Source organism: Macrotis lagotis, chromosome 4, assembly GCF_037893015.1.
Source record: "Macrotis lagotis isolate mMagLag1 chromosome 4, bilby.v1.9.chrom.fasta, whole genome shotgun sequence".
In the NCBI taxonomy this organism is placed as follows: Eukaryota; Metazoa; Chordata; class Mammalia; order Peramelemorphia; family Peramelidae; genus Macrotis; species Macrotis lagotis.
In genome coordinates, this window is record NC_133661.1 from 178,081,673 (window position 1) to 178,096,373 (window position 14,701).

General features: G+C 36.7%; 1 protein-coding gene across 11 annotated transcripts in view; it reads right to left on the reverse strand.

Annotated features, from left to right (window-relative positions):
- The window catches only part of SEMA6D (semaphorin 6D), a 70,603-nt gene that overhangs the window by 12,617 nt on the left and 43,285 nt on the right, over positions 1-14,701 (reverse strand). For all 11 annotated transcript variants that reach the window (XM_074234763.1, XM_074234766.1, XM_074234762.1 and 8 more), the window contains exons 2-13: positions 7,293-7,459; positions 6,759-6,870; positions 6,124-6,184; positions 5,935-5,997; positions 5,722-5,823; positions 5,388-5,478; positions 4,158-4,277; positions 3,449-3,537; positions 2,217-2,434; positions 1,994-2,125; positions 558-713; positions 290-463 (exon numbers count right to left, since the gene is read on the reverse strand). In XM_074234763.1, the coding sequence (XP_074090864.1) occupies positions 290-463; positions 558-713; positions 1,994-2,125; positions 2,217-2,434; positions 3,449-3,537; positions 4,158-4,277; positions 5,388-5,478; positions 5,722-5,823; positions 5,935-5,997; positions 6,124-6,184; positions 6,759-6,870; positions 7,293-7,401 (1,427 nt within the window). In that variant the 5' untranslated portion in view covers positions 7,402-7,459. The remainder of the gene's footprint in view (positions 1-289; positions 464-557; positions 714-1,993; positions 2,126-2,216; positions 2,435-3,448; positions 3,538-4,157; positions 4,278-5,387; positions 5,479-5,721; positions 5,824-5,934; positions 5,998-6,123; positions 6,185-6,758; positions 6,871-7,292; positions 7,460-14,701) is intronic.

The window sequence follows — 14,701 nt, forward strand, 5'->3', positions numbered from 1 at the left end:
ACACACATATATATATATATATATATATATATATATATATATATATATATATATTCCAGTAATTTTACAGATGAGGAAGCTGAAGAAAACAAGGTTAAGTGACTTGCCCAGGGTCAAAAAGCTAAGTATCTGAAGCCAGATTTGAACTCATGAAGATGAATCTTCTGATGTTGAGTGGAACTCTATCTATTGCAACACCTAGCTGTCCCCAGAAACAAAGGACTAGAGGGAAAACACTCTAGAAATAATTGATCTGTGTTGGAAAAGAGTTCTGGTAAAATATACCTACTTTGCATGGTTGTAAGCATCAATCTCTTCCAGTAAAACACTGTCATTCAAGGAGAAAGGACTGGTCTTTGCCAAGATCTTAAGTACTACTCCAGCTTCTGAGCCAAGGAATATGACTGTGTAGTTTTGGTAAGGTCCAGCTGAATGATCAACTGCAATTGCTGTCAACCTATACCTAACAAAGAAGAGAGGGAAAATGATGTGGTAAAATTGAGTGGAAAGCCAACAGATAAAAGTAGACAAAGGAATAATTCATTGAACAAGCCTACCTGACCCGAGTCTTTGTGAACCAGGGCTCCTCAATGATGGAAGGGACAGCAGAGTCCATCAAAGGATGCGATTTGATGAAAGCCAAGGTGTCATCAGGAAAATCAATCGAAGTTTTGAAAGTCTCTGCAAGGCCATGCTTTGCACAACAACCAGGCCTGAAAAGACCAACACCAATTAATTTTTCTTCCATTAAAGTCAAAATTCTGGCAAGATAAGGGGTTTAATAAGAGAATGCATAATAGAACAATGAGGATATCATCTTTATTTGAGAAAATATTGCTTTGCCTGGCCTCAGAGGGCAGAACCAGTAGCAATGAGTATGTGAGGCAGAGAGGCATACTGAGGCTTGATACAAAAAAATACTTTCTAACCACTAACACTGTCCAAAAGTCAAAAGGGATGCCTCAAGAAAGGACAGGTTCTCCTATCCCTGGAGATTTTCAAATAGATCCTATATGAATATTTGCAATAAAATATTGGGACCTAGGTATTGAATAGAGTGGATCAGGAGTAACTGACCTGGGGCTCATGAGCTCTGAAGTAGTTTGTCAATAGATTTCAGAAGGTGTGTGACCTTATATTAGATCTAAACTTTAATATAATTGGTTCCCTTTGTAACTCTGTATAATTTATTTTATGAATAGAACAAACATTCAGAGAAGGGGTCCATAGGTTTCATTAGATTGCCAAAGGGGAATATGACTCAGAAAAATAATAAATAACAATCCCTGGACTAGAGGGATGGCTTCAAAAGTCCATTCCAAATGAGAGAGTGTGTGATCCTCTGATTCTGAAAGGACAACAGAGAGAGGAAGGGGAGTACAGAAGAGTCACAAAGGGGAAATAGTATTCTCATTTCTGTGATGATCCTTTTTTATTTCAGTCTCTGAAGATGCAATTCACTAACTAGTTTTATTGACAAGTTATTAAGAATATTATAAAGGAAATTCCAGAACTATGTGGGAAGTTGGGATTTGTTGGCTTCATTTCATCTCTACTGGGGCTAAGATTCTACAATTCTAGGATTCTTTACCATGTTGAAACTCTGAGCATCTTCCCTCAGATTGATTTTTTTTGATTAGGTAAAAGTGGTCACTCTTTGCCTCATATCTTTCTTACCTAGCCTAATCACTGACTTTGCCTCTGTCAAATTGCAGACCTGGGAAAGACCTTAGCTTTAAAAGGCCAGAGTCTCCCAATGTATCCAGGGCCATCTCCAGTTATCTTGATCCTTATCTGGCCACTGGATATATTGATGGCTCTGGAGGAGAGTGAGACATAGCCCCCACTCAAATCCAATTGACTTGCATGTCATGGTTTCACCTCTCTGATATCATGGTCCTCTTTGAGAATGAAGGACAAACAACTGACTGTATCAGAAGCAAGATCCTACCTCAGTTATTTTTTTCTTTTCTTTTTCCTTTTTTTTTTTTACCTTGGCTTTGGGACTTTGTCTTCAGGGACTGCTGTCCAGACAGAGTCCGGGGTCTTCTGCTCTTTAAACCTTCCTTTGAATACTTTTTCAATGTCATCCATGCTGAAAGCACACACAGCTGAACCAGGGATGCTGTAAGAAAAGAAAGATAGATAAAAAAAATCACCGGGAGATTTTAACTAGGAAGTCAAGAACTCTGAAGATCAGAGGCTGAATCCCATACCTGTTAAGCTGTGTGGTAAACACACCAACCACAGTGGGGATGCCATTGATTTGTATGATATCAGTAATGGATTGAAGGACATCAAAGTAGAAAAATGAATCCCCAGGGACAGAACAGTTGAGCCGGGCCTTGAGGAAAGAAGTCCAATGCTTCTCCAGGACTCGTTGGGAGCCACCCATGTCATTTTTACATATACGGGCCACTCGAGAATATACAGCCTAGCCAGGTGAAAAAGGAAGAGCAGAAGAGATATGAATGCAGGGGAGAAAATCAGAAGAAAGAAAATTGTTTTTCGAGAGATCAACACAAAATGAGAAGACTGGTTTAGAGGGAGCATTTTTTTTTTAACAAAACAAATTTGCATCAGAATAAGCGAATCAGAAAGAAAATATAGTGCTTTAAAATTACAAAACATTTTCTAAATATTATTTCATTTGAATCTCACCATAACCTTGGGAGGAAAGTGCTGTTATTATTCCTCTTTTATAGAGTGCAAACTGAGGCAGAAATTAAGTGACTTGCCCAGAGTCACACAACTAGTAAATGTCTGTCTATGGTCATATTTGAACTCAGGTCTTACTCATTCTAGATCCTATACTCCATCCATTGAGTCATCCAGCTGCCAATCCTGGATCCATCTCCTAATTTTTCCCTCCAGATTTTCATACTATTCATGGAATCTAATATCAGCAGGGAAGTGTGTGCATATGTGTTGTTTGTATGTGGGGGTGTAGTGAAGAATAGTAACACTTAAAACTCTTAGTTATTATAGAAATCCTTGTTACTAGTCTACTTTCGAAATAACTTTGTTGTGTCATTCAGAACAAAAGATTGGGTCTAGAGAGTTAAGAAAATAGCAAAGGTGGGGCACTTATAAAAAGGGACCAAAAGAAATAGAGAAGATAAGAATTTCAAAGCTGCTGTTTTCAGTTTGGACATTGTTCCAAGTCTTTCTAGGTGTCACTCTCCTAAGATGGTAGCTGTCTAGCTTGAAGAGACCTAAAGAGGTCAAGTGAGCCCAGTGCTTTACCAAGGGTCTCACAAGTAGAAAGGGGAAAGGTGACTGTGACTCCAAATTCAATACTCCTTTCTGGAGAACCAAAAATCCTCTATGGACTACATGCAGTGCACCCATACAGGAGGAAGGTGTCATGACCATGTCACTAACTCTCCCATATCAGCCTCTCATTCCCACACGGTGCCACATAATATGTCTGTTATCATATACTTGCCTTGCCTAAATTATTATGTTCTACAGCAATTTCTCGAAAGAAGAAATACACATAGTTTCCATATTCTATGGCATGAAGAAAGTGGGGCTCTGAAAGAAAAATTGAAGAAAAACTAGAATCTAAAGGAGAATTCAATTAGTATTAGACACTGAACACTATGAATGACTGACAGATGTCCCTTAGTTACAAATAAACAATTCAACAGGAACTCCAATGTTCTGAAGATTTTAAGGAGTTCAAATATGGGTATATTCAAGCTTCAGTGAACTTGGAGTCTTTAATGTCAGCTAATGGATTGTAAAAAGGCCTACCGGGAATTATAATACAGCAAAAGTCTTTGTTTCTACAGATTTATTCATTAACCTATTTAACTAGGAAAGAAAAAACTTTTATACTAGGAATAAACCCTTGAATTCCAGTTCCCAAATAACAAATACAGCTATATCAATTCTGATGTCTCATAGACATTCACCAAATTCATCCTTACTAGGATTTTCAGCAAGAATTTGCTAGGAATCATATTTTTAAAATTTGTCTGACAGAGGCCAGACTCTTGATGTGAATTCTGGTGCCATTCAAGAGTTCTGCTTCCCAGGAGCAGATTGTGATAGAGTTAAATAAACAATGATCTGTTATTAAACTGCCTCCCTCCCAGGGCCTTTGGCTGGGTCATCTTGGGCTCTAAAATGCCTCCATTGGTCAAAGGTACCTTTTATCCATTTAGAATCATATTTTATGGTTCGTAGGGCAGATCCATCGCCCATACTCCGATAAATGACAGCATCACTTGCCAGGAAATCAGCTACTGTTGCAGAATACAGTTTGCCATCTGAAACAAGAATTTCAGATTTGGTATAGCAAGGGAACAAAACATTAAGCATTTACTATGTTCAAAGTTCAGAGACAGGAACAAAGGTCAATACAAAGATAACCAAGAAATGCTCCTGTTTCAGGGTGAGTTTATGATCTCATAGCCACAATAATGCATGTCTGTCTTGTGGGAAAAGTCTCTTGACTTTTCTATGCCTCAGAGTCCACATCTGAAAACAGGGAATGGCTCAGATGGTTTCTAAGCTATAAATTTATGTTTATACACACAAAAATCCTTTGAGAAAATCAGGGCAAATACTAATAACTAACATTTACTTAGGGATTTGACATTTGCAAACAGTTTATATGTATTATCTCATTTAAACTTCCCAACAATTGTTGGGAGGTAGAGGTTTGTTGTTGTTTGCTTTTATAAGAATTATATGTGGAAAAATCATGGTGGGGGGAGGAACTCCCCCAACAGATGCAAATCAACAGCTCCTCCATAACTTAAAGTCATCTAATATACATCAAAGAGAAAACTTGAATTCAGTCTTCCTGGCTGGATTCTTTTGGTCACTATATTTGCTGCCTCTCATGATGTAAGTCCTGACAGTATTATTATGTCCATTTTATAGATGTGGAAATAGATTCAGAGAAGTTAAATGAGTTGTCCATGAACACACACAGCTACAAAAGGTCAGAAATCAGATCCAAATTCAGACTTATTGAATTCAAATCTGGCATGTAAATCTAGCAAATCTATTCACCAAATCACATCAGAGGAAGCATAGTTAAGAGAATTACTTTTCAAAGTTCATATAGCTAATTAAATGGCAGATCTAGGATTTGAAATAAGACCTCCCAGCTCCACATAGAACAGTCTTTCCATTATAATACAAACCATTTGTTATCACCTAAATAGCCTCTTCTCTTTAAGAATTACTATAACTTTCATTGAAAGGATTTCTCTTTCCGTTATTGTTTTTGGGAAACCTATTTAAAGATTTGACTTTCAGCACACTTGTGTCAAAGAAGTTATCCAAGTGACTCTCAGCTTTCCTATAAAAATCTTTGATCCCTTTTAATGTCAACTGTCATTTGGAATCATGACTAGAAAAGATCTTACCAGCAAAGAGGGCAACATTGGTTTGTCTGGCATCAAACGGGCACCTTGCCAAGCCACTAATTTCTTCCCCATCATACTCTAAGGTATTCAACTGCAGAAGAAGAATAAAGAGCAGACATCACATCTGTTCTGTGTACCAGTGTGAAGGCAACTGTGTTTGACTTCTGTTGTAATTCTATATGACAAATACTGCCTGTCTCTATTCTTCCATAGCATTAGAGAGAAAACAAGCCGCTAGGGTACACACTAGAAAACTCAACTCTGACACTGAAATAGTAAAGTTTAAGAGCCTATAACAATAACAGACAAATCACATCATATCTAATGTACTTACCCTATAGTATCTGCACATGGGATTAAATGCATTTGTGCCACAGACAAAAACCATCTCATCGTTTCTTGGAACAAAAACTTTAATAAAGTTGTGGCACTCATCCTAAAAAAAAAAATCAAGTTACACATTAACAATAGGTTTTTCACATGGCTTTCTGACAACATATGCTTCTAAAAACTTGAACTACTCCAAGTTTTCCACAGCTGAACTCACTTTGTGTTTGCCTTTCATAGCACAGTTTTCTCGATCCTGTTGCCTTGATCTCCATGTCAATTTCTGTTTCAATAAAATAAAAAAATAGATTATTTTTAACCTTGAAAATATTTTCTTAGAGAGGGAGGATGTATGGGGGGGGTGAGATGAATAAATTTAAATCAGTTTCACTATAAAAAATCTGCTTACCTTGCTTGGTATCACTTCTGCTTTGGGAATTTCATTTAAATTTACAGTATAAACTTGATCCCTGTTGGAAATAAGGAAGTAGACCATGTTATCAGAAGGCATAAAAATAAGAAACTTATCTTATTTTTTTAACAAATATGTCTCTCTAATATGTTGCAAAAGCTTTAGTGATTGCTTACCCTCTGAAAAAAATTTGTCAACAAAGGTCATATTTTCATTAGTAAGATGCTTTTGATTAGTTTCATTAGTCAGGGAAAGGTACTGTTATGGTGGTTCAGAGTATAAGGCTAAACATACTTATGATATTTGGTTGGTTCATTCCAAGTTAAGAAACAAGGAAGAATTATTTCCCAGCTATTCTCAAGACTTTTAAGGAAAAAAACAAAAAACAGTCAAGTGTGAGACCTTAATGACTATAGTAACAAAGTGCTGATGAATACTTTGTCTCTGGATGTTGTCCCTGCTATAGAACTCTGGGAATTTTCTGGATAGCTTAGTTTTCCACCCTTTTTTCTTGTCTACTTCTGATTTTTGATCACTATCTACGTATTGCTTTTTCATGAACTAGATGCATTAAAGCATGCACCACCAGAGAAAAGAATTTTAATCTAATAAACCAATGAGAGGAAAATTACCTGCCAGCAATATAAAGTGTGTCTCGAATTTTCAACATCAGCTGAAAGTCCAGCCTGTGTTGAGATTCATTGCCTGAAGGGCGTCCTCTAAAAACTGGATATTGCCTTGAATCTGCAAGTAAAAATGGCCTACACCATCAGTCAGGATTATGGAGTTGGAGGATCAATAGACAGCATTGATTAGCTGTATATACTAGTTGTAGAAGGGTTTTAACTAAATTCCTCTGGTAACGTCCTGAATGTAAATGAATAAAATATGAGAAATGTCAGCAAATGGTCTTTTTTTATAAACCAAAATTACACAATTTATTTCTGATTGCTTTATAAAAGAACACCTGAACAAACTGTCTGATTTTGTGGTTTAAAAAAAAAAGAAAAGAAAAATCTAAGAAATTATCAGGGATAAATTCAAAATTCAAAATGCCTTTTAAAAAAGTAAATAAAAATGCCTATCTCTACAAAGCATGCCGAGGAATTGCGAAACAAAGTACCTCTTTCTCTTGAAAAAAAGAAATCATTCTATGGCATACTTACAGTGGTAATCAACAGTATTGATAGGTTCATCATCCTCAGGAAAGCTGACTGCCCTCAACTGGGAGATGGTTATTAACAGTATATATGCACAAAGCAGGGGGGGCCTCATGGTTGGCCAAGGGGGAGAAAAAAAGAGCAATGCCTCCTCAGAAATCCTGGTTAGCTACCTGCAAAACAGAAACAGGTTGAAAAGATTTCTGTGCTGTGATAAAACTGTTCTCATTTGTAATCAGCTCAGTTTCATCCCCCCTCTTTCCCTCCCCATAAAGGCTGGCAGCTCTGGATGAGGCACCTTTACAAACACAGGGAGAAGGTGGCAGCATTCCAGAACTGATTAAATTTAGCATCTGGGAAGCGTATGGATGTTTGCGAATTTTTTAGGCAAATTCACAGGCTTTTTTTTTTTCTTTTTGAGGTAACTATGTATGTCATCACAGTAAAGTCACAAGAACCACAGACAGAAATGCAGGCTGCTGACTTGGCAAGAAGACAGTGAAAGTTGGGATTAGAATTTTAATTAAACTGCAATTTCTTTCCCTTCCTCCAACTCCCCTGAAAAGCATCCAATACAGAATTTCCCTCCATCCCATAAAATGCCTAAACTGCCCTTACAGATATCCAGAGAGATAATGATAGCTATCACCCTAGTAACCTATTGGCTAGAGATGATGCTATACTGATGCTGTAAGCATAATGAGGAGTTTAAACCCAAAGTTTGTGAATAGTTTTTGTTGTTGTTTTGCTTTGATTATCCTGGATTTGGAAGTAACAAAATATGGCAGTCATGAAATAGATGGGCTTGAGTATAGGTACAGGTGAGATTAAAAAAAAAATAGTTCCCTGTACGATGTAGGTGGAAACGGGTAATAGAAGGAGCAGCTAGGTGACACAGTAGATAGAGCACTAACCCTGGAGTCTGGAGGACCTGAGTTCAAATCCAACCTCAGATATTTAATAATGTATTACCACCTAGTTATGTGAACTTAGGCATGTCACTTAACCCCATTGCCTTGCAAAAACAAATAAAAACAGGATGATAAAGATTAGATAAATGAGTTGATAGGAAGATCATCTAAATATAAATATTTTTTAATGAAAGTCCTTGGATATATGCCATACTAAAATATACTAAATAGAACTGGCATCTTATAATATTAGGACTCCAAGCTTTGAGATCATCTCTTCTGGTTCCTTCATTTTCATATGAGGAAACTGAGTCCCTGAGAGAGTAAGCTACTTGTTCAAGGATACATAGCAAATTATACAGGATCATAGATTGAAAACTAGAACAAACCTTCTTCACTTTATTTTTTTTTCTTGATAGAGAAAATGAGACACCAGAGACATTAGGTGTCTGAAGCAGGTTGTAAGATGTAGAAGAGAGATTTAAATGCAGGTCTTCAACACAAGATCCTGTGCTTTTTCCATAGAAACTAATTAATTAATTTATTGTGGATTTATTTTCTCCTTTTACAGCATGAGGTTGAATGACCTGCTGGGAATGTTAGAGAGGGGAAGCATGTATTGGGCAGGGGCTGACCCACATTTCCCCTAAGGCCCTTGAGATTACAATTCACCAAGTGAAAAATGTTTACCCTGGAGGATGTTATTAAAGCTTAATTAACTTTAAAAACCAAACAGCAACAGAAACCCAAGGGCCCCTGCTCTATTTTTGATAACTCTCAATGGGAAGGATGGGTACATATGCAAAATTCCAAAAGCCCTACTTTGCTCAAATTATTCTGCCAAATTGGACTGCCAGCTACTATTAAAAAAAACACCTGGATTTTCTCCCTGCTGAGAGGCCAAAATGAAGGCATGAGATCATTCCAAACCTCTTGGCCAGAGGCAACAAAATTGCTCCTTACATGATCCTTATAATAATCATACATGTAAATGTGAGTTTGGGGAGTGCTATATTGTAAAGAGAGAACAATACTGGAATGAATATACTGGAGCCCAGATGAAAGGCTAGCCTCCAAAAGTTTTTGCTAAATGGAAGAAAGGGATGAAAATAAATAGGAAAGTGCTTTAGAAAAACTGGATGGGAGTGGGAGTGGGAGTGGGAGTGGGGGTGGGCAGGGAAGGTCAGAAATCAAGATGATTATTTGGGTCTACTCCAAGAATAGAGATTTAGGAAGACTTGAGAAGGTGGGCAAAGATTGGCAAAGACCAAGAAAAGGAGAAAACTAGACCGGAGATGTCTGTAAGTGAAAGGTTAGGGAAACAATACTGTGCAGAACTTGAATTCAGTCCAGTCCAGAATCTGAATATAATGTGTACACAAAGAGAATTTTACTTATATAACATGACAGAGACCTTAAAGAGAGAACTTAATCTGAGCAAAGAGTATAAGTGCTGGGGGGAGAGACACAAGAAGGGAAAACATAAAAATAAATTTATTTTAAATATAAAGATACATTTTTATATAAATAAATATATTAAGGTATTTTAATAATATATATTTAAATATAAAATGAATATTCAGCCATCAAAATATTTCAATATATTTTAAATATAAAATAATTATTTTAAACATAGTGAAATTTAGTATATCAAATATAAAATTCATATGCTGGAGGAATTCTAGGGTTGCAGAAAATAAATATTTTATTTTATGTTTATATAATAGAAATATATATTTATGTATATGTGTTCTATAATTATATTATATATACTGTGACATATTACTTATATATTAAACTGTTTTTAATATATTTTAAATACAAAATTAATAAAATGAAGATGATAGTCTCTGAAAAATCCTACTTAGAATGTTAAGTTAGAGTTAAGTCAAACTGAGTCAAAAAAGACAGGTGGCTCCTAATTTGTCTATCTAGGTATCTACCTCTCTTATATAAATGTGTACCTGAATCTTCTGTAAGGAGAACTAAAGGGGACCTTGGTAGCAACATCTAGGCCTCTCTCTCCTCATTTGATAGATTAGTAAACTGAGTTCCAGAGGACGAAGCTGCTTGCCCAAGGGTTACACTGGAAGTGAATCAGAGAGGTAGGAATTAAATAAAGACCCTCTTACTCCAAGATCCTCTTCAAACAGTTTTGTGCACCTTAAGGCTGAGTATGAGTAATGTTGAAGACATTATGAAAATTCCTACTCTGCTAGGTACTGTGGTAAGCCTTTTCTAATATTATCTTATTTAATCTTCATAAAAACCCTATAGGAGAGAGGTGCTATTATTTTGTAGTTGATGAAACTGAGGCAAACATGGTAAATAAATTACCCAGAATCATATAGCTAGCCAGGTATCTGAGACTGGATTTGAACTTGACTCTTCTTGACTCCAAGGTCCAGTGTTTTATCCATTTTGCCACCTAGTTGAGAGATAAAAGGCCATACCCAGTCCCAGGATGGAGGTCTTTGGTAAAGAACCAGCTCAGCCCTTAAATGGTGGTTGAGCAGTTTTGTATTGGGGGAGCCCAGAATCTTTCATGACAATTCTCTAAAATGGTTTATTTGCTAGGAAAGCTTACTCAGTCTTGCCTTTAGGGTCTGAGGAGGGTTTTGGCTTCATCTAGGGAAAGCAAAAATCACTGCACTGCTCTGGGGCTAATCTAAGTTTATAATACTGCATGAGTCTAATGGTTTGATCAAAATGACTAGTGAAGGTCTTTTACTTTTACTGAGATAAGTTCTTCCATCCTTGCCTTCCTCACAAGGAGTTATCAAATTTATATGGCCTTTTGAAAAGATGAAGCATTATGTAAATATGCTCTGGTGATGATTTAATTATGTTAGGGCACCAGAACTAAGACCTTCTCAAGTATTGATGGAAGAAAGGGGGGAAAAAAGAGTAAATCTTTATGCTGTGTTTTTTTTGATACACTGAGATTAAAAACTGAAAAAAAAAACCTTTGCAATTATCTGCTAGTTAGGAAAAACTCTTTGATAGCATGAGGAAGAAGCTCATTATGGGTCATCATATGTACTATAAGCTACATTCTATTTTTCTCCTGTGTGCTAGTGTTTTATCAAGGAACAAACCTCTCTAAGTATAAAGTATATACAGATACTGTTGAAACATAATTAAAATACATTATAAAGTTTCCCCAAAAAACATAAATTTTAAATAATGAGATAAAGATGAAATAATGTTTGGTCCTAGAGTCTTAGGGAAAAATAAACAAGTTAAGTACCACAGTATTTTTCCCAGGAATCTATTGATATCATGTAGACATGAACCTGCTGTCCTACAGAGAGTCCAACTGGATACCTGCACCTTCCTGGAAAGGATGTCTTTTCAGCAGTGGTGACCCTAACATCAAGGTTGAAGACTGAGTCATTGCTGACTCATAGGAGAGAGGCGAACTGCCTAGTGAGCTATCATTTCCTGTAATTCATTCCTCTGACACTGCATAAAGTGATTTCTCTTCAAATTACAACCCTCCCTACCCCCCACAACAACCACATTCTTCCCCACAGAACCAATGTTTCCTGTCGGTCACAGCACAAAGTCATCTTTCTATCTCTCTGTCTCTCTCTGTCTCTGTTTCTGTCTCTCTGTCTCTCTGTCTCTCTGTCTCTCTCTCTCTCTCTCTCTCTCTCTCTCTCTCTCTCTCTCTCTCTCTCTCTCTCTCTCTCTCTTTCTGTCTCACTACCTCTGCCTATCCTTCCTCTGTTTCTTTTTCTCTCTTACTCTCTGTCTTTCTCACTTTTCTTTTTTTCTTTCAGTCTCTCTCATCTCTCTGCCTTTCTTTTTTCTCTTTCTCTCTCATCTCTATTTCTCTGCTTCTCTCTCACACATCTCTCTCTGCCTTTCTTTTTCTCTCTCATCTCTCTCTATGTCTCATCTCTCTGCCTTTCTTTTCTCTCTCTCTCTCATCTCTCTCTATGTCTCTCATCTCTCTGTCTGTCTCTCTCTCTCTTTCCCCATCTCTCTCTCCTTTCCCCTTCCCCTCTTTTTCTCTCCCTTCCCCTCCCCTCCCTCCTTTCTCTGTGGGCCCTTATTTCTTTGACCTTGATTCTCTTCCAAAATAGTTCAATATATCTCTTCAGAGGCTGCAATGGCTGTGATGGGAAAAAAATCAGGGAAACCTGTTAAGAGATAGAATAGGTTCACTTTTGAGAATTTCAGAAGCCCTGAACAATAGGCTCTTTGAAGAATAACAATAATAATAACAATAGCTAACATTCTTTGAGGGCAGCTGGGTGGCACAGAGAGAAGACTCAATCTTCATGAGTTCAAATCCAATTTCAGATACTTCTAGCTGTATGACCCTGGGCAAGTCACCTCAACCCTGTTTATCTCAGTTTCCTCATGTGTAAAATTAACTGGAGAAGGAAGTGTCAAATGACCAGAGTATATTTGCCAAGAAAATCCCAATTGAAGTCATGAAGAGTTGGACATGACTTAACAACTGAACAATAACAACAAATATTTATATGGTATTCTGGAGTTTGAAAAACGCTTTACATATATGATCTCATTTAATCCTCACAACACCCCTGAGAGGATACATGCTATTATTACTGCTTCCATTTTACAGTAAAACTGAGACTGATTTTTCCCATTGGAAAATGTTTTTCTGTAGGAAATAATAAGCTCTATTATTATTCTCATTTTGTAATAAAACTGATACTGATTTTTTCCATTGGAACATATTATTTCTGAAGGAAATAATAGAAGGTACAATGATTATGTCCATTTTATAATAAAACTGATATTGAAGCATCACCTATCATGATTCTGAGAGGTTAAGCATTTAACTTTTTAAGTTTTGAGCATTAAGGGGAAAACATTCTCTGTCCAAACTCATTGCAGATTCTTCCTATGTCCCCATAAACACTAGCCATGAAAGTTCTGTGGTCGTGGTGAGGAAACAGTCCAGCATGGGCAGTCACATCTTATTTCTACACTGTGTCCTAGTGTTTCATAAAGAAAAAAAAAACCAAAGTATAGAAAGGAGAAAAATCCAAACCCAAGAGCATACCTTATATCCATTCATGATAGGTTTCCCTGGCAGGGAAAGAATTGGGTTTTCTTGCCAAATGTTGCCACTCTTAGGTAGCTATAAGTCCCTTGTAAGATGTTCTCTAAACATAGGATCATTTTTCATTATTTATTATACTTTATTATCTTACATGTACTCTTTAGCCCAACCAAGTTGGCCACATCTCCTTCAAAACTCTGATGAAATGCCACTACCAAATGAGAGCCTTTCTGATCCCCCCCAACTGCTAGTGCCTCCCCTCCCACCTAGAAATTTATTTGCTATATATTTTATATATTTCAATGATTGCATGTTTTTGCTAGTAGAATATAAGCATCCTGAGGGCAGATACTTCATCAATGAAAGGTTAAGTGATTTGTCCAGGTCTGATAGAAGTTATCAGATAGAAGTTATCAGAATCTCAACCCTCACAATCCAAAATTCCAGTCAATGGTCTACAAACTTTTCAGTTCAAATATTCCAACCAAAAAAAATTTTTTGAGCATAACTTCCTAATATATGCAAATTTATTTTTTTATAAAATACATCCATATACTACTGTAACTAAGGAATTAAACACATTATAAAGCTTCCATCAAAAGGGAATTAAAAATAATAAGATAAAAGTGAAATAATATTTGGACCTAGAGTAGCATTTTATTGAGCTAGAATAGCATTATAGTCAAATCTGTTCTTAGGAAAATCACAAGATGGAAGCTGGAATGGAATATAGAGATGAGCTATGTAGAGCAAGCAGCAGGATTCTGAAAAATTCTATACAAAATTTGATAAGATTTTGAACTATCGAAGTTGCTGTGGTGAATAGATATGGGTATGAGAGGGATAAGTAATGGTGGGACTGAAGTTGCATATTAATTGGAAAAAAATGGTGTTATTCTTGATTAATGGAGAAATTCAGATTAGAAATGGTGGTATTAAATAATTTAATGAAAGCTAGAACATAGATTGCAACAAACCTATGCTTGCTTATCCTGAGGAAACAACCATGTCCCCATAAAAAATAAAAATGGTGGGGGCACTAACCAACCACATCCCCTGAATGCAGGGCCAGATGAAGGTTCCTGTTACAATAACAAAGGTGATCTGTGAGCAGAATATGGGTGCAAAGGAGTACGCTATCCTGGGGAAGGTATGATGAGGGCTGTTGTTCATCTCAGTCTCTAATTTGCTGATCTTATTCCTCTTGGAGTCAAATCAAGGCCTCCTAGGGGGATGGGACATCATTCTGTAGACCACTTTGCTATATCACGCAGATTCTTATCAGAAGATAGAAAAAGACAACAGTTTGTCATAGGAAATTTATGTTTTGGATCAACTATATATGGATGGTCTCACCTTCTAGTCTCTTCTGGGATGCTCCAGCTATCATAAATAACAACTCACATTTATAGAGATAGTATTTGGGGAAAAGAGGGATGAGAGATACCTAGACTTGTGCT